Below are 25,996 nucleotides of genomic sequence, written 5' to 3'. Positions count from 1 at the left end.
TGGGACTGATTTACAACCATTCCAACATGTTTGCCTTGTTTTTATTATTCTGAAAAGAAACAACACAACAGCAAGTTTCCATCATGCATATTTTCTTTAAACTACTTTTAAAAAGACTCTCTGGAGCATTTTCTCAGCAGCGTTTCTGACAATGCCTGCTGGAAGTCTGCAAATCTGCAAGTTTTGTTTCTTGAAAACCTAAAATCAATGAGTTGAATGAACATCGAGCTCTGGGCTTTGATTTCATTCAAGACAAAGGACTGAAAGTCACAATGTCTGGTGTTTACAGGTTCTGAAAAAAAGTAGAAATTACTCTCCAGAAACAACGTTCTGCTAAGGGAATGGGAAAATAGATAAGCTGATCAAACTCAATTGCTTTCAGAAGTTTTACAGTTCATTCAATTTGCACTAACGTCAGCCTTTCTGTCATCAGATTCAGCTGTAAGAAATGGGCAGTTTTTAACATATGGATTCACTGATTTTATTGATTTATGTCACCTGCAGGGTTCGTCTGCTATCAATTAATACAGATACCAGGAGGTTTCTGAGCTTTATGTGGAGATTATGCTTTACACAGTGTGTCTTGATGTGCATGTGAATTGACATGTGGTAAAATGGAAGCATATATGTACAGTAATGCCTCCAAAATTGCTTCATTGTGTGAATCAACTATTAGTGCATCAAAAATTGCCAAGATTAAAAGAAACTGTAGTGTTAAATCTAAATTATTACTCTATTGTATGGGCTGTTTTTTCCATTTCTGTCAGAAACGTCCTGCTATGTTAAGCATCTTTGCAATTTGTGTCATCAGACTATATGTACCTTCAGACAGCAGTGTTTGCTGGCTTTAGGGATTTTTGAACTTTGTCTGGGGGTGCGTTTCTGTTGTTTCGGGGGGGAAATCACAACATATAGAAATGCAATTAAAGTGTAACTTGCTTTGTGGGATTGCGAAACACTGAGATTGGAGGTGATAAGCTCCACTTAACGACATCATCCACTGATTCTGATATTTGGAGAAATGAAGGAGAAAAAAAATGTCATCTCGGTTTCCACATCTTCAGCCCCTGATTGCTTGGTACAAATAGATCTCTCATGTAATTGCCACTTATGCTTGAGAGCCCATTTATCTATTCTGCCACATTACGTCACAGGCCTCAAGTCTTGCCTCTCCTCCATGTTTCCGTGGTGAAAATATGAAAAATGTTCTGCATCTGTTACATCTAAAACACAATTCGTGTGCTGTGAGAGGAGGCGTTCTGTCCTTGTTTTCTTTTGTAGCTACACTGTGTATTATGTGCTATTCTCATCTGTGCAGCAGGGACCTTGTCCAACAATGCTCGCTGCTGTGCACCTATTTGAATAGTTAATTAGATACTGCATCAGAAATTGAATCATGACAGGCAGCTGCTGCTTTTACTCGCTGTATTGTTATCTCCCTCCAATCTCCTCTGCCTTGCGATGTTTTTCTTTACACAAATGACCCCAAGAACCCAATACATTGCACTCGAGTATTGAACAGAGTGAATAACAATGAAGAAAAAGACCATTTTAGACTGAACAGAGCGGTCAGAGCAGAGAGACACCTGACGCCAGAGGAGGCTCGGGGGAGTCCTCTGCTGGCCTCAAGTCATAACTGCACATGTTTAGAGGGAGGCTACACAAGTGTCAGCACTGATAGAGGTTTTGATCTGAGTGTTAGCATATAGTTTGGCCAGCCTGCTCACACCAGATGGCCAATGTTTAATCCAAAAATGGATCTAAGAATCCCTAATCAGAGGAAAATATAAAGTCTGGTCACATACAAATGACCAAGTGCACCAATAAACATCACCATGCAGTGCTGCAACTAATATTTATTCATCAGTTAAATGAATCGGCTTCCCTCAGATATTTTCAGAAAATGAGGAGAAATGATCACCGGAAAGCCTGAATTAATTCGCCTCATTTGTTTTGTCTGAGCAACAATTCAAAGCAAAAGTGATTCAGTCAACCTTCAGTCAGGTGAGCCAGCATGAAGTCAGGCTGTGCAGCTAAACTTCAATCAAATCCACAGGACTTGATTTGATTTTCACACGGAAATACCATATTTTCCAAAACACATAGAATAAGTTTGTTGGGAATTTGGGGAAATATGTTTAAAATGATGAATAGCGCATCTATAATCTTGTAATTTGATGGAAATGTCCAGCTCTCCTTGATTACATTTGACACTAAGTCAGTTTAATAGATTTTACTATTTTTATTATGTATGTTGTTTTATTTTACTGCATGCTGTAGTTTTGAGGGTTTTTAATTTTTTAATGCATATTTTTAGTTTTCTTTTATAGGTTTAATCAGCATTTATTGCTTTGTGTTCTGATTGTTATTCTATGAAAAGCACCTTGTTACTGTATTTTGCTAAATGCCATATCAACTGCATATCTGCATGCATACAGATATATGCATATACAGATAAAGATATAAAGATAGAAAAACATGGGGATTTGGGTTTGAATAATTATTTCAATGCAATAACCACACAATTTCTGTATGGAGTTGGAACAATCTGATATAAAATATATACAGGTGCATAAAAAAGTTTGGGAACTTCGACAAATGATAAATTTTGTTGGTTTATCAAGCAAAAACCAATCAATATAACTCCAGAAGCAAACAGGGATTAAAAACTAAGCCTTTCTTCAAATGTTGCACTGCTCTTGCAATTTTATTCTTCACCTCATGAACCTAAAATAGGAACAATTACATAGTAAATGCAGACAGTGCAAAAGTTTGAGCCTTCTTCAACTTGTATAGCAGTCTGACTTTAATTAACTCTTTTGGACTTGCAAGGCAGGTCAAGAACTGTCATTAGGAGTCAGCTAATGACATTTCTACACCTCGATAAATTCTCTGACTCTTCAAAGCTCTCGGTAACACTCAGCAGCCTCTTCTAAGCAAATGCTTAAGGATCTGAAAATGAAGCTAATTGATGCCTACAAAGTAGGGGAGGGCTATAAAAAGGCACCAGTGGGCTTCCAACTTGTAATTTACACACTGCCTGAAATGTCGTTAAGAAATGGCACACAAGGTGAACTGTAGAAGTCAAGACAAGGTCAGAACGAACAAGAAAACTTTCAGATAAAACTTCCCATCTGCTGGAGAGAAAAGCTTGAAAAGGTTCAGCTGACATAGAAATGGTGCTGCAATGTTCCAGTGTTTGCACAAAAGAGGTCTATATAGAAGAGCCATCAGAAGGAAATGTTGCCTCTGTACCAGAAATAAGTGGACAAAAGAAGTAGAAATTGAGCTGTTTGACTCCAGTCACCAGATATACAGTATGTTCTGAGGAAAAAGGCATTTTGACAACTGTTTTGCATGGAATAGGAAATATTTCATACTTAAGTTGTGAGAAGAGACATTAACATGATCTTCTTTAGATGAAATTATTCAAGGAAACACTTTACAGAAAGACAGAAGAAAGGATTTCACTAAATAGGGAAAATTCAGGAAGCAAATATCATGCGGTCATTCAAGAATGATCCAAATCAAATGTCAAAATCCACCACGAACTATTGGAGAGACACAAGCTGAGGCTTTTGAAGAGCTTCACTGTCCTATGACCTGAACATCACTGGAAATCTGTTCTGATCTTTAACATGCTGTGTGTGCAAGGCAGCCGAAAAATACGCCAGAACTTGACAAATGTGACACTTCCTGAATCGAGAACAAAAGAAGTCTTAGCTGGATACAAAAAGTGCTGTCAAGCTGTGACAACTGACAACTGACTTAGTAAAAACTTTTCTCAGACAGCGATAGTGACAAGAAAAGGAGATTTTTTTTCCTAACCTTAAAGTTGAAAGCAAATATTCATATTTAGAAATTGCAGCTAGTGAATTATTGAAAATCTTCTCTGAAAAATACCTAAATGACCAATTTTCTGTCAATTAAACAATCAGTGATGTTAACAGTTAAGATGTCTGTCTGACTGGTTTAGATTAAGCAGTAGTGACTAAAGGTTGGGAAAACATTTGATATGAGTACCTGTAATGGAAATCTTGTGAGCTGCTTACTGTGGCTGAAAAAAGGTATTCATCCCCACTAGAGTTTCTTGTTTTATGCCTTTTAACGTTGAATTCTGCTCACTTTAATTTGCCTATTTTGACGAGAATTTACTAAAAATGACTTCTGCGTGTATAAAAATGTAAAATGCAAAAAAATAAATAAAAATAAAGCATCATCAAAATGATTTAACACCCAGTCAACTGGTGTTAGAAGACACACAGTTTGTTAAACTGACATCATCTAAGTGCAGTGAATGTGACTCAAGTGATTCTAGTATAAAGACACCTGTTCTGTTTCTGGCAGGGCCAGTCACTGGTGAATCAGTACCTCTGGCTATAACTACAACATGAAGACAAGTGAACATTCTAAGCCACTCCGTGAAAAAGTTCCTGAAAAGCTTAAGTAAGGGGATGGATACAAGAATATTTTTAAGTTGCTGGATATCTCTTGGAGTCGAGTAAATCCATCATATAAATGGAAAGTAAATGGCACATGCATAAAATCTATCCACAGCAGGTCGTTCTCAAAAACTGAGTGACTGTACAAGAAAGACACAAGTGTCTATGACTCCTCTGAAAGCGTTACAAGCATAATGCCAGAGATATGAGAGACTGTGCATACAATAACTGTTGCTTTGTCAGAGCTTTATAGGAGAGCATCAAAAAGCACACTGCCAAAAAAGCTCACTTTAAATCTTGACTAGAGTTTCTTAGAAGGCATGTGGCAGACTCTGAAGTCAACTGGAAGAAGGTTTTTTTGGTCTGATGAGATTAAAATGGAGTATTTTGGCCATCAGACTAGACGCTGCGTTTCGTGGACACCAAATACTAAACATCATCACAAACACTCCATCCCCATTGTGAAACACGGTGGTGGCAGCATCATGATGTGGGGATGCTTCTCAGTAACAGACCCTTGGAAGGTTTGTAAAGGTAGATAGTAAAATGAATGCAGCAAAGTGTAGAGAAGTGCTGGAGGACACCCTGATGCAGCTACTAAATACTGACTTTAAGGGGTGAATACTTATCAGTCTCTTATTTTACATGTCCTAGTTTTAACTAACTGACAACACTTTGTAGAAATCAGTTTTTACTTTGACAAGAACCAGGATTTTTTTGTAACTTCTTGCCAACAAGGCCAACTTGTACTGGCCATTCAGTGATGAAAAAAAGAGAAAACTTCCAAGGAGTGAATACGTTTTAAAAGCACTATAACTCACACTGGAAGAAGTTTCAGGAGACCCAGCTGTCTTATTCAGTAGTATTTATTGAGATTTATTGAGGATAACGGAGATGAGCAATACAAGCTAAAACTGTGTAATGCCAATAACCCAATTCTGAAGGTTATCTTCCTTACAGGGTGAATGTAGCTCGTGCAAAAAAAAATCCTTCACAGTGCCAATGCATTACCGGCATTTCAATGTTAAGCTACGACAAGTAAGATGAAGATAAAGATTTATTTTGCCGTTTCTTGGGGAGATTTGCCTTGAGTTCCTTCCTCACACAGCTTGTTCCGACAAACATAACAGCATCCTTGCAACAATTAACGGGCCGCCAATTTAGCTGCATTCATGCATGCAGTTAGTAGATTAATATATTAGCATCTATCACAGAAAATTAATCAGCAACAATGCTGATAACTGATGAATAGCTTTGAGTAATTTTCTTTGTTACAGCTTCTCAAATGTGAATATTTGCTGCTTAATGTAATTTCCACATTAAACTGAACATTTTGGGTTTTGTTTGAACAAAACAAGACATTGCTTCGGATTCTGGGTGACATTTTTTAACCATTTTGTTTAATCACATAATAGTTTAATTGAGGAAATAGTGTCACACAATAAAGTTATCAGTGAGAGACTTTCCATGTGTCTCTCCTTTGTCAGTCGCCAAAGGAAAATTAAAGATCTGAGCTTGTTGCTGGAGCAGCATCTGCTCTGCATCGTTGTTGTCATGATCTTTGCTCCAGGCCCTGTTCCTCTCCCTCTTTCTTCCTCCTTGTCCTTCTGCTTCTATTTTGACCTGTCTGGCTCCCTGTATCTGTCTGTCATCTCCCTCTCCCTGTCTCTCTCTCTCTCCCTGCATCTCCTGCCTGCAGTCTGATTGAGACAATGTGATTCAGCTGCAGCAATCAGCCCATTCAACTCACCTGTTTCCAAGCACACCTTCAGCTACAGCTTCCTTCACTCGCTCCCCGCTGGGTCATAGATTGTCACCTCCCTGCTTTCCTCCAGTCTCTGTTCCCACATGGATTCTGTTTTCCCCACCGAGCTCTGCTTCCCTCTCGACAGCTTCAGCCCCCATGGACTCTGATCCCCACAGGACTCTGCCTTCCCACTGAGCCCAGCTTGCCTCTAGTCTGCCATAGCCCCACTTGGACTCTTGTCTCCCCCATCCCTGGATAATCGCTGGTCCCCTCTGTCTCCAGCCTTCTGTCTGTCAGTCTTGTCCCCTCGCCAGCTTCCGGATTCCCTGTGCCTGCCTTCCTTGCCCCCTTAGATCTGTTTCCCCTGGATTTGTGGGTACACTGTCTGTTGCTTAGTTTAGTTTTTTGCTTGCATTTTCCTTTTGTACGCACATTTATTTTCTCATTATCTCTCTCAGCTTGTCACCTTCGTTTGAATGAGTTTCATCATGAGAGAGTGAGTCAGTGCAGTCTCCTCATGATATTAAAAAAGTCTTTTTTGAGAAACGCAATGACACTGAGGGGGCTCAGCTGCAATTTTTGAACATCTTTTCACTCTTTTTGTTGTGTGTGAATCCTAATCCAGTCTGTGCAGAAGTAAATGTGTTGTTGCTACACAGACTCAGTTTTAGGAAGGTGAGAGTCACATTGTTTTGTTTCAGGCTCCTCTGTCGCGCTGAAACAGTCATCATGTACAGTATCACGGGGGAGAGCGTGAAACAGATGCAATGCTGGCATGAGGCAAATTGGCAATTAAGATTAAATTAGAATGTTTTCAGGCTTTGGAGAGAAACTGAGCTGAGGATGGTTCACAACAGGATCTTGCTGAGTCACAATACAGCAGACTGCAAGGGTTGATGTTTACTTCTAAATAAAATTAATGTAAAAATGCAGACTCACACTCAGAGATGGTGGTGTGCAATCGCATTATCTCCTCCTGAAAAAAAACAACAACCCTTTGATGCACGTCTTCAACCCAGACAAGGTAATTTCCATATTTGTTACACTCGTCCAAATCTAATCTCCTCTGTAATGACGATAAAAAGTGATAAATGAGAAAAAGCCCATTACATTGGGGCTCATATCACCAAACACGTGGCAGACATCCAGGCCCACACAGCCTCTGAGATAATTCACCGACCGAATGCCACAGAACTGTGTCCATGCTGCACAATATGAGCGTGTCAGTGTGACTCCTAAATTTTTAATGGAAATGTAGGAGGGGAGCAGTCAATGTCCAGAGCAAACTAATAGCTCCGATTTCACAGTACGAATTCTTCAAACTCCTGTCACTTATAGATGCTTCCAGCAGGTTCTGTGGAAGAAAAAAAGGCGGCCTCTGCATCAGAGAGAGGAATTAAATTAGAAGAATTCAATAACAAGATATGCAGGTAAAATTTAGATTACATTCCAATGAAAGAAGTAGTCACACTTTTATTTGTTTGGCATTTATACAAATGCGTATTTCTAATTTAGGTCTACAGATAACTTCACCAATATCCCTGTGTTCATGCTTCTGATGGGCTAATGCGAGTAGGCGTCAAAAGTTTATATGCAGCATGAATTTTAAAGCGTCACTTCCATTTTGTGAAGAACTGGCTGCTGAATTCACGGCGGGATACGCTTTTATTGAGGTAACGCTCCGAGATTCAGCGTGGGTGGATTTTAATGTCATTCACGGAAATATCGCATCCCTCAAAAACCTATTATCACCTTTATGTATGCTTTTTTAAATAAAATGGCAGCATGGTCAGGGGAGTTTGTCAGAAAAGCACTTATCAACGTAAAGCAGCTTCACACTCAGTAGATGTAAAGTAGGACAGAGCTGTTTCACTGGAAATGCACAAAAAAAAAAATCTGCTAAAGTCTTCCCGAGTAAGAGGAACAGAAATGAAGGCATGACATGTAATGAACATGACACAGCATAATGGAATAAGTTGCTGCACTGGGGGAAAGAAGAAATCTATTCTAAGTGATACTGGACTGCAAACTTCATTCTGTGTGGATTCAAGAAGCAGTTTTGTTTTGAGGAGCTGCGTTAATGTGGAGCCTGAGCTGCTCTAGAAAGATTAATTAGACTCTTTAAACTCACAGCTTTCCCCTTGAATTATTTCAGATTCAGATCAAGTAGCTTGAAACACACAATTCTTTGCATTCTGTATGAGAAACGCTTCACATGCTCGCTTTAAATAAAATGTTTAAAGCCGAGGCAGCATTTTATTCACACTGCAGCTGCTCTGTTATATCAGATGGAAACACTGTAGATGTATTTTATTCATTTTATACAGATTTTTTATAACTCGGCTTGATATATCTGGTATTTTTAGCCTCAGATATCTCAACAGTCATATGATGGATTCTCATAAAACTTTGTGATCCACTTACATTTCATTTGGTCACATTTTAATGTGTCTTACTGTCCGCCTTCCCATCCATCTCAGTTTTACTTTGTGATCTTTAAAAAAAGACATTACACATTTAGCAGAGCTGCTCACATAGGAACACAAGGTAGCATAAAAAGATGCATAAATATGACTTAAAATAAAAAAATAAACCAAATAATAAGCTTAAATAAAGGATAAAACTAAACTAAATGAGATTAAACAGTAACGAAAAGTAGTATTATCCTGCAGGTACTGTATATTATACAATATAACAACTTTTCAGTATTTTTAAATGATTGCAGCTGATATTTCAGTTTTTGCTGGTTTCAACACTAACTGGTCGCACAAATCAGGTTTGTAAAGATGGGGAAAGTAACAAGCAGGTAAAATAGTAAAATAGCAGCACAAACAGTGGATTTAATGCCGCAGATAACAATTAAAATTCAGTCCACCACACAGGCATATCCACTTTAACATCCTCCATCCAGCCCCACAGTTCTCCATAAAGCTGTGTAGGTTGATAAAAGCTGCTCATGCACTTGATATGTGACCCTGTATGGTCATCTGTGTGAGTAAGACTATGAGCACTCGGTGGTATTTCACATTTTTTAACAGAAGTACCCTCTGGATGGTTGGTAGCTTCAGTGGGAATAAACAGACTTGGGGCTGGATGACACTGCAGACAGGTTAGAGGAGTCAGGGGTGTGTTAAGATGGACTAACATTGTTGTTTTTGAACTTTTTGTGACTGAAATAAAGCCACAGAAGAAAAAGCAAGGTGAGGATAGACTTTTTGTAGCCCCAAAAAAATCTGGAGCTCTAGAATATTACAACTTTAATATAAAATGCAGCACTCATTTATGGTTCTGAGCGTTGAGTAGCGACAAAAGATACGGTCAGTAAAAGATAGACCTTCATCAACCACGGCTTAAGAAAGATCCTCAAGATACACTGGAAGGATAAGATCAATGTTCTATAGATGAAAACACAGCAAATATAAGTAGAAGAAGAAATCAGAAGAAGATTGACATACTTTACAGAAACAAACACCACAGACAAGCTCTGATGTTGAACCCTTAAGGAAAGAGGAGGTCAAAGAACGCCTGGCGAAGGGATCTACAAACCAGAATCCAAAGACGTGGGTACGACTGGACCCAAGTGGAAGGAAAAACACAAAAAACCAGGTTCTGTGGAGCTCCTTTGTCAGTGACCTTTAAGAGAGAAACTCCTAATGATGCAGCATTTTGATGTAATTAGAAAAGTACATCCACCTGAGTTTGGAATAAAAACCAAACCTGGCGAGTTTAATTTAACATCAGCGCCTTCAGTCCACTCATTTCACACAGGTTTAGTTTTTTTTTTTTACATCAGGATCCTAATTTGTGACTACAACTATGAACACTTCTCATTACTTCACATTAAAACTGAAGCTTCGCTGGTCAAAAACTGTGAAAAAAATTGGCCAAAAAAAGTCACAGGTCCGACTCCCTGCTGTGGCCTTTTCTAAGAGGACACGTTCTCACCATCTCTCACGTGGATTTCCTCTGGCTGTTTCCTGCCTCCATCCAAAGACATGCAGGTCAGGAGCTGAGAATAAAAACTGCCAACAGGCACCAGCACGAGTGTGAATGATGGTCTGTCAATCTGGATAAGCCCTGTGAGGGACTGCTGACCTGGCTACACTTTATTCCTTCCTCCAGCCAAACAGCCACTACACCCACACCAAAGACTTTTTTAAAAAAGCAGGTAAAGGTGATGAGTAAACACACAGCAAAGGATGGCTCCAGAATTTCATTTGAACACCACTAGGTGGCACAAAAGAGGCCACAAATTCTGAACACTGCACTTTGGAGGGACACCAGTGATCCATCATGTTGCTCTTTTCAGACAAAAAAAGTGCAAAGACGAGGAAATGGTTCCTACAAAGCAGTCCAGTCATGCAATCTAGAAGCGGACTGTCGAGGCTCAGCTCACCTTTCACCATCTGGCAGCCAGATAACAGCATCTCTGCAATCTGTAACAATGGGTGCGTTCAGAGGAACTGCAGGGAGTGTTTTTCCTCATATAGATAGCCGCCCAAAGTGACGCAAATCACACCGATACTGCAGAAATCTACTACAGAAACATTTCTTGGACTAAATGTCAGCTAAGATTAGATTCTTTCACTTCCTTTGTGCAGCAATGTATCATGAGTGCACTGCGTGAAAAGCACAGGTGGCGGAGAAGTCTTTAACATTTTTGCTGAATTAATTCCTAAAATCTACCTGACCTACTCAAAATGTGGCTCAGTGGAGGAGAACTGAGTTTGGAAAGGAATGAACATGCAAGCAGTGCAGTTTCAAATCAGTGCTTCCTTCACACTCACACAATCAATTATACACACATGGTAGTTACATCTATTTTTTTTAATGCACAGGTTTCCATGATTTGGCCAATTTTCAAACAAGATAACTCAGAAATATAGACATAAAAGTCAAATTTTGATATAAAAAAAAATACAGGCAACACTGTTTTACTGTGATTTTTTTTCTGTACTACACATAAACTGCTTCAAAAACATGCAGAATAACAACAAGCCATCAAGCATCTTCACTTACTTGCTTCTATATTCAATGCTACAGGAATAATATTGAGCTATAATGTTAAGTTTGTGCACTTTTGGAGTGTTTCTTTAGTTCTACTGTTTCCTGTAATGTGCCCGAACCTGTAGGATTGAGCATTTAGGTATTTGTTTTCAGTGTTATTACCAAGCATACACATCTCCTGCTTTCCTAGAATGACTAAGTATTGGTGTCTTATTTTTATTTTAAAACATATGCTCAAATGTCCGTTTATTAGGAACATCTTGCTAAGATTAAACAACAGTTCTACACTAAAATCCTCCTTTCAGAAAAGCTGTAATGTTCAGTTGTTGTCTTAACTGACAGATGATTATTTAACTCTATGATAATTCTAAAGGATGAAGAAAAGGAATGTAAAAACAACAATAGAAACACCTCACAATATAATGCAATATTAGTCAGCAATAACACAAAGTGCAGGTGGAGCAGCAGCTCTTGGTAACAGTGTCAGCAAAAACAACAACATTATAACCTTTATGAAAGTTGGATTTACTGCAGGAGTGTTGTATCAGTAGCTGCTGCTGCAGAGTGAAGAATAAGATCTACTAATATAAAAACTTTTTACATTGTAATTTCTCAAGGGATTCATTTATAATTAGGATACATACATTTATAAATCCCAATTTTAAAATACATCACAATTTAACTAAATTAATCAAAATATTGACACATTTATCTCATGTTCTCCATCATTTTTGCTTCATTGCCCCATAATAATACTGCTGTAGTCCACATTGATTAAATAGGTAATTAAAATTATTTCATAAAACACCTACAGCGCAGTGTAATTTTCTTTCAAACACAAATTTGGTTCCCTTCCTTACTCAACGTTTTGTCCTTTATTTTTTAACAACCTTCCTACCTCTGAATAACAGCCCACTCTCTCTCGCACACACACCTCCTTAACAATACGTTCTATAATGTCACTTCTTATTTTTCACAACACAGGAACCCGCCAAGACAAAATAAATGCACTTAAAAAACACAGCATACACCTTAAATATGCAGGTGTTTTGCTAAAGCATATTTCATTCAGGGTTTTATTAGTTACTTCAACTGACAACAGTCATGTGTGACTGTTGTGTAAATGAAACTGTATTTCCTCAGAGTTTTAATAAAAACTCCATCAGGTCCAACCATTAAATGTGACAACAGCAGAAGAAGACAGCGGACAGCAGGATCCACAATACGAGAACAACATAAATAAATCAGGAGTGTAACCTCTTGTCTGGTAGTAACTCTGTTGACATATATAAAGAAAAACACACACACCTCACGTGTCTGTCTTCACAGTCTGAATGTAGTTTGGTGGCATCATGCGTGTTTACCTGTGAACCTCGGTGCACGCTAAGGTATGGGAAATGCTCTCAGAAAGGACATGAACCTTAATATCATGTAATAAATCCATTATATTGCATTAAAAATACAACACATCGACCCACCCGCATTAATATTTCACCTGACAACGCATTTATTGTGAGCTGAGCCGGGTCCTCAGACTTACATTACAATGTAAAATCCCACAGCAGCTCCGGTTTTCTTCTATAAGTGGCTGCAGAGTGAGTCTGTCGCTGTGACACCTCATTCTGCTCTGAATTAGACTTTGTAATGCAGCAGAAAATGCATTAAAAATGAGTAAACCTTCCATTTATATGGACCTGTGTGACTCTGAGGATAGCTATAATTACTTTTTTCATTATTTTATGTTTCTACATAAGATATTATGTATGGTTACTGATGACGTTAAGAACACGTGGCTTGTGGCTACTCCGTCGTGGTCCAAAAATAACACAAACAACACCAATAGAGTCTATATTCAAAAAGTCATTGACCAAACTCACAATTGTGAACGGATTCATCAATTTATTTACCTTCTGGAGTTCATCAAAAGTAACAAAGAACAAAGTCTTTCCAATAAACAGTCTGTCACGCCACCCCACAAAACAATTTACCTCCTGTTTTGCGCCACACCTGTGGTAATTACTGTGGCCTTTGAATACACAGGTAACTAATTCACAGCACCACTTGCTGGTTTCTGATTGAAATGGCTCCAACACAACTGGCCCCTAATTGTTTATGGCTGTATAGGAACATGATGACAACAAACAAATAACTTATGGAGCCATAATAAACCATTTTCACTATATACCTTGTGTCAACAAAAATAGATTCCCCCCCCCCCCTTTTGCTTTTCCTGCAATCCAGCAAGGTATTCTTTTGACCATCTTTTCCAAAATAAGTATGAGATATACTGGGCCTGTTTCCATCTTCGTCTTGCATATTGGTCGTTTTCATCAAATATGCCTGGAGGGAGAATTGGGTTCCTCTTCGGTGTTAGCAGATGGTTTGGTGTTAGAGGTTCAAGGTCTTGGGTCCTCAGATACCTTTGTGATGGGTCTGTCATTTAGGATCGCTTCTGCTTCACACAGGACTGTTAATAAGACTTCATTGGTTAAGATCTGGTGATGTAGCACAGATACCAGCACTTTTCTAACCATCCTGATCATGCTTTCCCAAGCACCGCCATGATGTGAAGCTGATGGTGGATTGAAACTCCACTTGATGTTGTCATGCACTAAAGCTTCTCAATTGACCCATTATTTATCCTTGTGATTGCTCTTTTTCTGCTCCAGTGACGTTTGTACCATTATTGGAGCGAAAATGAGACACAGGTCCTCTCTGACACATGAATCGACGTATGGCAGTGATGCAGGAATCGGTGTCCAGAGAATGTGCCACTTCTAAATGAATAGCCCTGCTGGCCATACATGTGAAAATGACTCCATATCGTTTTACTTTGGAACGTCGTTGCTTTACCTCACTGGGCCCAAAGTAGTCCACTCCCACGTTAGTAAATGGAGGTAAATCTGGAGTCATTCTATCTTTGGGAAGATCGGCCATTTTTTGATCACACAACTTGCCTTTGTGACGTCTACAAAAGGTGCAGCTTGACAGGACCTTTCGTGCAGCTGCATTAGCATGTGTGATCCAGTACCTTTCTCTTAATCTTGAGAGCATGAAATTTCTCCCACTGTGTCCAGTCTGTTCATGTATGTGTTTAAGGATTAATGATGAAATATGTTGATCCTTTAATAAAATAATGGGATGTTTTCTTCCTTCTGGCATTGCAGTCCTGGACAGCCTACCACCTACCCTAAGTAGCCCATCCTCAAGAACAGGGTTCAGCTTGTAGATAGGGCTGCTCCTTTTCACAGGTTTTCCAGACAGCAGTGCACCCATTTCACTGTTAAATCGTTCTCTTTGGCAGAACTGGATGACTGCAGTTTCTGCTGCAGACAAGTCTTCAGTTGACAAATCTTGTCCCTCCAGTGGTTTGACTTGACACAAGCGTATTGTTGACAACTGGTTCCGGTTCCCTGGAGTACATGCCACTGGTGTTCACTGCCTTATCAACCTTTTTCTTGACGTGAATATGTAAAGCTGTTGGATGGCCCTGTTTGCAAGTTTTGCAGATTAATCTCTGGCTGCAGTTTTTGCTCAAATGCTCAGTGTTGAGACACCCAAAGCAAGTTCCCTTTTCTTTCAAGAAGTTGATTTTTTCCCAATGTGAAATTCTGTAAAATTGCTGACAGTCATCTAGAGCATGATCCTGTACACAGAATAAACAGTTCTTTGTGTTGTTCGGTGTGGGCTCTTTGACTTCTTTGCATTTGTTGGTTGCACAGACATTTGTTGCAAAATTTTCTCGTTTCAGTTTTGGTTTGATTGATTGGTTAATTGTAGTCACATCCTTTTTGATACACCTTCCACATTCTGTTACTTGGATATCCCCAAAAATGGGATCAGACAAGAGTCTAACCTGACGTTCCACAAACTGCTCAACATCGCTAAAATTTGGTATGCGGTTTTGAGTTTCTCTAATTTCATATGCAACACTTCTAAAATGTTCTCTCAGTTTAAAAGGAAATTTTGATATAATGATTTTAAGATTTGCAGACATGTCCAGTTCTCTCATATCAAACAAATCAAACATCGCATTATTGCAGCCATGCAAAAAATAAAGCGTAATCTTGGAGTGCTGAAACATTCTCAACCTTAACAGCAGGCCAGTTGAGGACTTTGTCCATATAAGCTGCAGTGATTCTGGTTTCATTACCAAAATGCTCCTGTAGGAGGACTTTAGCTGTTTCAAAGCCTCTGTCTGCACTCATGTGTAAACAACTTTGCACAAGCTCTCTGGGACGCCCTTTGGTATATCTTTCCAGATAGTACATGCAGTCTCCTTTAGCTGCACAGTTATCTTCAACACTGTGTTTGAAGGCTTGCATGAACATCTTGAATTTTAAAGGGTCTCCTTCAAAGACTGGTATCTCTCTTGGTGAAAGTTGACCTCTGTTGTTGTAGTAGCAGTTCAGATACTTGATTTTGCTTCTGTAAAATCTGAAGTATGCTGTTATCAGCTGTATGTACAACAGTTCCATCCTCTTTTCCACTTTTGACACATGTAATGTTTTACTTTCTGTCAAATCCTTGAACCTTGCATTGGGATGAACATTTGTTTGCCTTAGTTCGTGCTTCTCAAAGTAGGACTCCATTCCATCCTGTTCTGCTGAAAATGCTTGCAACACAGACACTTCTGCATCTGCAGCTTCAATCTGAGCCTCAAGGTCCACTTGTTTCATTTGTTTGCGTAGTGATTCTGCTTGTGTCTCCAGTTCACGTCTCTTTTTAGTGAATCTGCATGTGCCAGCAGCGCAGCTCTCTTAGCTTCAGCTTGCGCCCGTGCTGTTGCTATTGAGGATTTGTTGGATCTGTTTAATCTTGCAGATCCTGTGCAGGTTGTTGCTGATCCAACATTTGATGTACTGTCCATTGGTGTTATTTTATCCTCAATGCTTTTCACAGCTCCTTCACATGCACACTCCAAATATTTTGCAACACTCCGAGAGACTTCATCCACACTCAGAAGTTTTGCCTTGAACCAGATTTCATGTTTTTCTGTTTCTTCCACAGGTAACAGCTTGAGCAGAGCATTATGTGCAGCTTTTGCATCATTAAGCAGCACTTGATATTTGTTAAAGCTGCTTTCTATTTCAGCTTTATTCCCAGGATCAAACAATAACTCCTGAATTGTCCTTTTTAATTCAACAGCTTTACTCAGTTTAGATTTTCTTGTTTTTTCTAATTCTCCTATTTTACAAAGCAGTGCTTTTGTGCTAAGTCTTCTTTTTGTGACTGGGAGTTCAGCCTCACTAACAGTCTGAGATTCTGCAGTTACTTCTATTGCCTCAGTCATCTTATCACACAAATACGCATCCTTACCTTGATTATCAGTTTGAACCTTCGAACCACTTTGAGTTTCAGACATTTTTTAACCATCTGTTCATCAACCACAGTTTTTCGTTTAAAAGTTGCTTTTTCAGAAGTTCGCACCAGAACACAACGTAAATTATGTCCATGAATATAAAGTCTCTTCCTTTAAAGTAGTGTCTTGGACTTGAAATAAAGTTTATTTTACTTTGTTTTGACCCAATGCATTGGTATTTCAAATAGATAGTTGTGTGCACACTTATATATAATGGCCATATGTATGTGTGTGGTAGCGTTACCATGTACCTCCTTGATTAGACCTGGATCCAAAAGAACCTTTCCTCGTCTGTCCGTCGCTGCCCCGGAGTCTCCCGTCTCCGCCCGCTGCACCGCGTCCAGACGTCCACACCTTGCCAGTGGGTGGTCCGCTGCCCGGCCCCTGGCTCCGGTGCTCGTCGCTGCGCCCAATGCAGCCGTGACTCTTGTCGGGTCTCTCCTGCGCCCTGCCGTGAACCGTGGTGAAGGTCAGCGTTGTCTGAACCACAGCGTTGCCGTCCTCGTCGCACAACTCATAGTTTCGATAGGATCAAATAGAGATTGTTTTTGACTAATTGATTCCGTTAAGAACGCGTGGCTTGTGGCTACTCTGTCGTGGTCCAAAAATAACACCAATAGAGTCTATATTCAAAAAGTCATTGACCAAACTCACAATTATGAACGGATTTATCGATTTATTTACCTTCTGGAGTTCATCAAAAGTAACAAAGAACAAAGTCTTTCCAATAAACAGTCTGTCACGCCACGGTCAAAAACAATTTACCTCCTGTTTGAGCCACACCTGTGGTAATTAGTGTTGCCGATAAATACACAGGTAAATAATTCAACGCACACTCACAGAAATATAGTATTTTACGATGTGGGACAATACAGTTACAATTTCCTGTGCATATTTAAAACACAAACAAAAAATTATTATTTTACAGATATTTCACATCATTATTATGGTATGGCTATACCGTTAGCATGACTCGTAGCTAACGTTAGCTCTGGTGCTAACAGCAACATGTTTTACATTGAGGTGACACCGTCGGCTTGAAGTGTTGCAGTGATCAGAAAATTCTTTGTTGTACAATTTGCACACAACCAGGCTTTTATCCAAGCTGCCATCGGGAAGATTTTTAAAAGAAAATCTTCTGCCCAACAAGCTCAATCTGCTCTTCCTTCACTGTTCACCAGAGCCTGACTTCACTCAGTGCTTCCTGTGCTTCTTCTTCATGGCTACAAACAGACTTTAGGTTCATTACCGCCACCTACTGGGCTGGAGTGTTCATCAGCGTTACCAGAAATGAGGGAACTGAGGAGGGTGCAATTAATTGCGTTATTAGTTTTAACGTGTTATTTTCGCTGTAATCAATTAATCGAAAAGTCCCAGCCCTAATTATTTTACAGTTTGACTGTAAAAAAAAAACAAAACTTTTTTTTTAAAGAATCCATATCAAAAATCTGTATTTGTACAATAATTGGTCCTCTACAACATGGGGCAGTAAATTATTTGTTTTATTTTTATTTAAATAAGCTTAAAAATTTTTTCAACTAATATTTTCTGTTAATTACAGCAATTTTAAAGTTCTTAAACACTACATTATCTCACTTTATTTTTAGCTTTTTTGTTTTTGCATGCTTGCTACCAGATTTTCATAATTTTTTTTTTTTTACTAATTTTTCTTTTACAGTGCACAGACCACGTGAGCATTATCTTCAGACTCTGTAGTTGCCTTAAGCTTTACAAACCATTTTGGCTGATTGATAATTCTGATAACAATAACTTCAGTTTATAAAACCACCTTTTCATGTACCCAGGAGGTCAAACAAGACAGACATGAGATGAAAAAAAATAAAACAAACGGTGCGAATAAAATCAGGGGGACAACAAGCACGAATGGTTAGCGGGTAAGATGAAATGCCAGTCTGACAAGGTGGGTTTTGACAAGGTGGAGTAATGACTTAAATTGTCCTGTAGGGTTTTAACATTTCAGATGTCAAGAGGGAGAGTTTCAGAGTGTTGGTCTGCATGCAAGAAGCTCCGGAGGCCACAACCTGGAGAGAGGAGTGGACCAGAGTGAAGGTATTGGGAGGAGGCGTAGAGGTGGAGGAGGTCAAAAATGTAGTGAGGGGCATGAAGGCACATGAAGATGAGGAGGAGAATCTTATATTTGATACAGGACAGAGGAGAGTAGAGGTGATGTGTTGTCAGGATTTAATGTGGGTGAGTTTTACACAGAATATTCCTTCAACTACAAATGGGACTTCATTATAGCGGTCCAGGTGGGAGGTGGACCAATGATATCATGATAGTAAGTAACTAATGTGCAGAGCACTGTTCCCGCAAGAATATAAGAAAGCAAAGGTTGGAGACGACAGATGATGCGGAAGAGGGAGTGTGTGGATTTGGTGACAGATTGGGCCCAAAAAATAAAGTGAAGCTCACCACTGTTTTCATTTTTTGTTGTCAACTCATCGCAGCAGTGAGCTGTTTTCAGTAAATGATACTCTACAAACACGTCACTCATACAGTCAGCAACAAGCTGGTGAACACAATGGAGTATTTATTATATTTAGTGTGATGCTCTGTATCTCCTAGATGTCTAAAAAGGAAAATGTTTTCCACCAAATAAAAGGGAAAAGTTTAATATGAAGAATACAATAAATATATGAAAAGGAACTAAAACTACTGTGTTGTCTGTGTGCCTCTGCAAAGGAGTGAAGTTACAGTTTTACATTCATGTCTATCTAGACTCATGCAAACTAGTGAAGAAGTCTGTAATTTTATGGAATTTTTACTTTCCATATATTTGAAATACAAAAAGAGACTGTGAATCTACACATCTGGTGCAAAATAATGTATTAAAAAAATCAAGATCTATTAAATATACAAGAAGTTACATGTAAAAGCTGTCACTTGCTGTAATAATGATCATAGCTTTAGCTTTACCTTCAGTGGCTTGACAGTTTTTCGAGATAAATGAATTCTTTTTAAAGGTGGGCACACTTCTAACATTAAAAATCCATCAAATATACAAATTTAATGTAAAATTACATGTAGAAACTCATGTGACAGTAGATATGAACTAAAATTAACAACAGCTTCTTGAAATTTCAATCCAAATGAACATTTTTACAACAGTATTTGGATTTGGACTTTTTTTTTTTTTTTTTTTTTACATACAATTATATATAAGACAATTCACTTAATAATCACACCATTTTTTTTGCAGTTTTAGGTCTGACTGTTTGTTTTGTAAAATTATTTAACCACATTTATAGGTAGTTGATTGTTTTTACACATGTAACTATTCTTCATTTTATTATATTATTTTACAGTATTTTGGTGTCCCAGCTGCTAAAATATTATGTTTCTGTAGTTTTTTTAAACTCTTTTTTTAGTGTAGTGTCACAAAATCTAGTGAAACATGAAACATGGTCTGTCACTAAGTTATTGTGTTGAATAATATGCAGAAATGTGTTTTTGTAGACACTGAGTTATCAGAGTGAGGCTGACTTTTGTCATTTGACACATAAAATGTAATCCTTTTATTGCTTTATCCTCTTAGACATTTATGCAGAGCTTTGTCATAATTAGTATATTAGTCCTATTTTGTGAGGTCACAGTTACATTGACCTTTGACCTCCACAATCTCATCGGTTTATCCTTGAAGTGAAGGTTTGTGCCGAGTTTGAATTTTGAAACATACTGTCTGCAGCCTTGGCTGTAGCTGTCATGGAAGGATAAAAACAGTGACACAAGTAAATTAATATATGAACTAACCCTTCATAAAATTACAATATATATTATTACCATATATGACCTCCAGTGGTTGAACATCTGACCTTGCAGCAGGGATATGAAGGTTCACACCAGAGTGCGTCGTATCGATGTGACGTCACAATAAAAAGTGGTTTCAGGTGCAGCTCGGCACACGTTGGTCCACATGCATCTGATATGGTACATCAAGAGCAACAAACTTTCACTCAGAGAGAACAATGAAACACAAGTGTTCAGGCTCGTGTTGCTGCACGCTGCTCGTATAAGCTGTTTCCTACTGTTTCTACCTCTGTGACACTGTATCCATTTTCTGAATCTCAATCCTGAGCCGGACGGAGACGGAGAAAATATTTCCAGTCCTCGGGGAGGAAACTGGAGGAAACCTGTGCAGACACATGGAGGACATACAAACACTGATCTGCTCTTTCTTGTGGTTTTTCACAGTGCAAAGCCAATTTTAAATCACACTGTGATGTAGCTTACTTCATTTCTTTAATTCACGGTTTGGTTCTCTCCAGTAAAACATGTGTACAGTGTCGGGTACAAGTGCCACTGTGGAATCTGCAGGTGATATCCAAAAAAAGGTCGAAAAAAATTCATGAAAAAAAGCCTAGTACTAGTAGTAGTAGTAATAATAATAATAATAATAATAATAATAATAATAATAATAATAATAATAATAATAATAATAATAATAATAATAATAATAATAATAATAAATTGTAAAACAACAACAACAACAAAAGCTTTCAAAATCTAGCAGCAAGGATGGCAGTAAAATCATGTTAAAAAGAAGAAGAATACTATATAAAAAATCAAAAACTATGAAAATAATGCTAAATATCTGGAAAATAATTCTGTTTAAATAGTGTCACACACTGTCAAAGACAAATTGGTATTTGTAAAAGTACAGATTTTTGATATGGACGTTGTGTATAGTTTTTTTTATACAGCTTTTCTGTGATTGTACTCATCTATAATTTAACACAATGGGAATACAATCTGTAAATAATATTTTTCTTTGAGAAATCTGCAGCAACATAGATACGTATGTAAATGTATTTCTTAATGTAAATACATTTTCCTTCAAATAATGCCAAATATCTGTACAGTAATGTTTTTTGTTGTTTTTGCTGATTTAAATACAGAAACACATGGGTAACTTTTTGATCATTCATTGTAAAAGAATAAATTACATTTGCAAAAATGCATTATTTACAGTTCTGGCCTGTTTTTTTCTTTTTAAGGGTTAAACTGTAATTGAATATTTTTTTCTGTGATTTTGCTAGTTATTATCTGACTTACCAAGACAGAAAAAATACTAGAAAAATGTAATTTTTTAGTACATATTTCATAAATCTGACTTTCAATTTGTGTTTCTCTGCTTCAGCTGCGCTGAAGAGGACACAGAATTTATTTAATTACATTCACAATAAAATTTCACAGACTTTTCTGATGCCAGTGATTACTTATAGTTGTTTTGCTGTGGACTGCAGGGTCTTTGCTGTATTTGGGTGGATTTGGATGTTTTCACATGCACTTAAACGGATGCCACCAAAATATGAAGGAAAAAAATGAAATAGAAACACAAACTCTTCTGCTCGACACCCAGTGCTATGGATGTGATATGTCACTGATCCTTATGCAGTCCTGATTTGACCTTTTCTTCTGTTGTACAGCATTACCTCTGCAAACCCGCATTTAATGTAATATTATTATGACACATATATATCAGTGCTGTCTATGGGATCCTAAACAATAAGTCGCCAGCAAAATGACAGAATTTAAACAGCTAAATGTGCAGAATAAATGGCTGCTTTTGTTGAGGTTTGGTGTATTTGTGTATTGGTCGCCAGCAGGAGGCGCCACTGAGCAGCTCTGGTTCGTGCAGGTGCCTGAGTGAGGAAGAGGAGGTAGAGAAACGCTCCAGAGCAGACGAACAGCAGAAGTGAACCGTCCACGAACCGGATCCGAGGAGAAAAGGCAGAAACTTGGTTGGCTTCGTGCGTCTTTGCGCGGACGGTAAAGTGGAGCCGTTCTGAGATGTCAGCCGCTGTTTGGAGGCGGGATGGAACCAGGAGAGGAAGCTTTATCTGCAGACGTCGCCTCTCCGGTTTGTTTAGCGGACAGTTAATTGCTACCTGAAGACAATTAAAGTAGCAGTTGTGGGAGTGTGGAGAGAAGAAGGTGTCAGCTTTACACAAGCTGCCCGAGCAGCCGGTGGATGTTGCGCCATGGAGATAAAAACAAGACTTCGAGCCGTGCTGATGTTCATGTGGATTTTTCAAGGTAAGCTGATAATTAATTCACTCTGCGCTGATTAAACCTTCAAAGCGTCACAAAAAGGGATAAATATATATATAAACGGCATTTTTAGGGACAAAATGTAAGTTTCTACTCAAAATGAAGACATGACTTTCCTTTTAAGAGCGTCTTTTGTCGTCAAACTTCACTTTTTAGCCGATTAGAAAGTCAAAAAACAACACAGTTTGGCTTTTAACCAACTTATTCCCCATAGAACTGCGAGCTTCAGTGGTTAATTGTGATGGACAGTGCGACTCCATTCAAAGAAAGTGGACTTGTGCACCTGCTGACCTTTCACACTTGCTCCACATTTTGATCCCATTTGCTTTGGAGACTCTGGTTCATCCCCAGTAGCTTCATTAGCAGTTATTAACAGATTTTTGCAAATTCCAAATATGCATCTTGGAGAACCTCTCCTTCAACCCTACTTAAGTAAAAAAAAAAAAAGAACATGCACACTGACAGCTCATGAGATGTAATTTTTATTTGCTTTTGAATTCCACTGTGGCTGCTGCTGCCTGAGTCCCCCTTTTCCCTTTAAGCACACAGCAGAGTGCTCTTCATCTTAAGAGGGCATAATGTTGTTGCACGGTTGAATGCTCTGAAATGAATTTCAAAGAAGTCAAATGTTGTTGCTTTCTTGCTTTCTTTTGATGCTTATTGTCCCCTGTGAGGTTAAAAATAACGTAAAAAGCCACCTGAAGGAGCTGGATGTCATTTTAAACAAATTCTGGACATGAAATCTCAGCTGTCAAATTAAGAAGTCTTATTTAAGAATATTGCTCGCACAGATTCAAGACGTCCTTTGCCTGCTTTGGCTCATGTGCATTAAAAATATCACCTAATAAATACCCATACATATGCCATTTTAGCCTTTAGTTGAACAATAAGTTGATATAAAATGGGGTTTTGTCATGTTTGTTTGTTAATTATCACTTTGGACTGTGTAATCATTTCATTTGGAACCAAAGCCTGACAGGCAAACACACACAAAAATATTGACAGATGTGTTAAATACTCTTAATTTGCCTCTTTTTTCCTGTGATCACACACTCTGCAAACATCCAGGCTGTGCTCCAAAAAGCCCTCCAGGCTTCTTCTGACTTGGCCGATCTTGTTTCTGTCTCCTTTGCCGCTGCCTGGTTTCTCACCAGATGTTTGCATCCTCCAGTGGAAATCGGAGTTTGTTGCAGCTTGTGTCTTGTAAGTCAGGATTAGTTTAGCTCAAACTGTGGCTTGGACTGATGAGCAGCATCAGATAAAGACAAAAATGCAACGCTGCATCTGTCTCCGTCTTACTTTTGAGAAAACTTCTGTGTCGTCCTGCAGCAGAATATCTGTGGACACCTGACTTGAAATCTGTTTTTTTTGGAAAAGTCTTCTGCATTGAAACCATCATGGCGTGACATTACATCTGCCGTGCTTTGGTTTGTGTGACTGCTAAATGGAATGAAACGGATGAATTCAGTTTTGCGGCTCACTGGCGATCAGCTTCAGCCTGTTCTGATGATCGAATGGTTTTTCCTTATTTGCATCGTGGATTTCTGTTTACATTTCAGCCAAGCAGCCTGTCAGAAGCCTGTCTGTCTCATATGACTGTCAACAAAGCTCTTATTGATAAAACAGAAGCACTTTCATTGACTTCGCATGAGAAGACCCATAATTATTTGACTACTAAACGCTTAAATAAATCAGTTAATACTCTCTGCCTTCAGGAGCCGTTCATATTTCATGATTTGAGACAGATCCTGGATATTTACAATAATGTTTTGTGCCCATTAACAGCGGTAAACCCCATCCTGGATGCAGCAGTCAGTGTGTCCGTGCTGAAACACACTACTGCTGCCCATCAGATAGTCCAGACTGGCTTGAGGACAAGGTGACTTGACATGCCAATCTCTCCCCACTTCCTCCTGCCATCCTCTCTCTCTCTCTCTCTCTGTGGCCTGGCTATTAAAATATTGTCATGTCTTCAGCTGATTGTGTTCGCTGACGGCTGGTTTCTAATGAGAGACGGGAGCCACTTGGCTTTGGTGTAAGCTGATGTTTGTGAGCCAGCTAGATCCCTTTTCAGAGAATAACTCGCAGAGCTTAGGGTAATTCTGATTATGTATTGCACGATTAACTAAACAAGAAATTAGTCGGTCGTGGTCCAGCGTTGGAACAAACAGCATTCCCGGCAGGCTGCTGCATGAGAATTAACTATCAGTGCAGAGCTCTGGCAGGCCTCAGCAGCGACCACAGAGAGTCTCGGTTATCCAGAGATCTGGAAGCTATCAGGAAGTCAGACAACTTCTAGATAGCAGAGTGTTGGTGTAACAGTAGAGGATAGTTTCCAATTTTAGAGGCTACAAACCAATTTCTCCGGAAAACAACATCTGCACATCAAAGTTTGGTTGTTTCACATTGTTCTTAATGAAAAAAAGGTCGTAAAAACTTGAATAGTTGCTTATGTTAAATATTGGTTTTGATGTTTCTGTGAAGTCAGAAAGCTTGGTTGAGTTAAATGTTACTTGTAGGTTAAGGTTATTGTCATCAAGTTGTTGGTTTCACTGCTGTTGAAAGCATTTAGCTGCTGTCATTTCATTATGTTGATTAGGGCTTAACAATTTGGGGAAAATGTCTAATTGCGATTTCTCCTGGAGATATTGCAATTTGATCTGCAATATATTCTTTTCAAGTCAACTTTCTGTTTAATAGTCAATTTATATTACATGTAAACCATTGTGGAGCAGTACCCCATGTATATTCTAATGAAAGAATGGCAGCTTAAAGATGTACATTCCAGCCTGTATTTACTACATTTTCAAAAAACTGCCATAGAACATACATCAACAACCATGCAACAGCTCTAACCTCTGACTCTGTTAAATTAAATCAATGAAGGAATAATAATATAAACTTGTTTCTGTCTCAACAAAGGGGATTTTCCTGCATCACAAATGTAGTGTTTCTCTTAGGTCTCCTTTGTTTGTTGTTGCTGTGCCATACAACTGTTTAAACCCTCTGCACAACATATGACTGTATCCTAAGCTGCAGCCTTTCTGATTTGTTAATTGCATTGTTTCAAATAAAGGTTTAGATTTTAAATTATTTCCTCAGCTCTGACTTGGATTACTGTTCTGTAAGGAGGTATTATCTGAGATTATAGGTTTACATTTATATAATACGTCACAACAGAAAAAATGTCTTTATTTACCGTCAGGTTTTTCTGAGAAAGAAAATCTGCAGTGGAGATAAAGCTGTAATATTGCAGTTCTACGCTAACAGAGCATGAATGCTGTCTTACTTGAAGTTTTAATGGAGGTTTGGCATCAGCTCGGCCTGTGATTGAGGTGTGGGGCTGGTCGTAGTGGTCTTACTTCA

At 38.6% G+C, this 25,996-nt stretch overlaps 1 protein-coding gene across 2 annotated transcripts in view; it reads left to right on the top strand.

The window, feature by feature from the left end:
• Positions 1-22,250: 22,250 nt before the first annotated feature.
• The window catches only part of esamb (endothelial cell adhesion molecule b), a 52,054-nt gene continuing 48,308 nt past the window's right edge, over positions 22,251-25,996 (top strand). For both annotated transcript variants that reach the window (XM_023265122.3, XM_035945884.2), the window contains exon 1: positions 22,251-22,615. In XM_023265122.3, coding sequence (XP_023120890.2) covers positions 22,561-22,615 — 55 coding nt within the window. In that variant the 5' untranslated portion in view covers positions 22,251-22,560. The remainder of the gene's footprint in view (positions 22,616-25,996) is intronic.

Source organism: Amphiprion ocellaris, chromosome 7 (genome assembly GCF_022539595.1).
Source record: "Amphiprion ocellaris isolate individual 3 ecotype Okinawa chromosome 7, ASM2253959v1, whole genome shotgun sequence".
Lineage (NCBI taxonomy): Eukaryota > Metazoa > Chordata > Actinopteri > Pomacentridae > Amphiprion > Amphiprion ocellaris.
The sequence above is the reverse complement of the archived record's forward strand: the minus strand, read 5'-3'. Positions and strand labels throughout refer to the sequence as shown.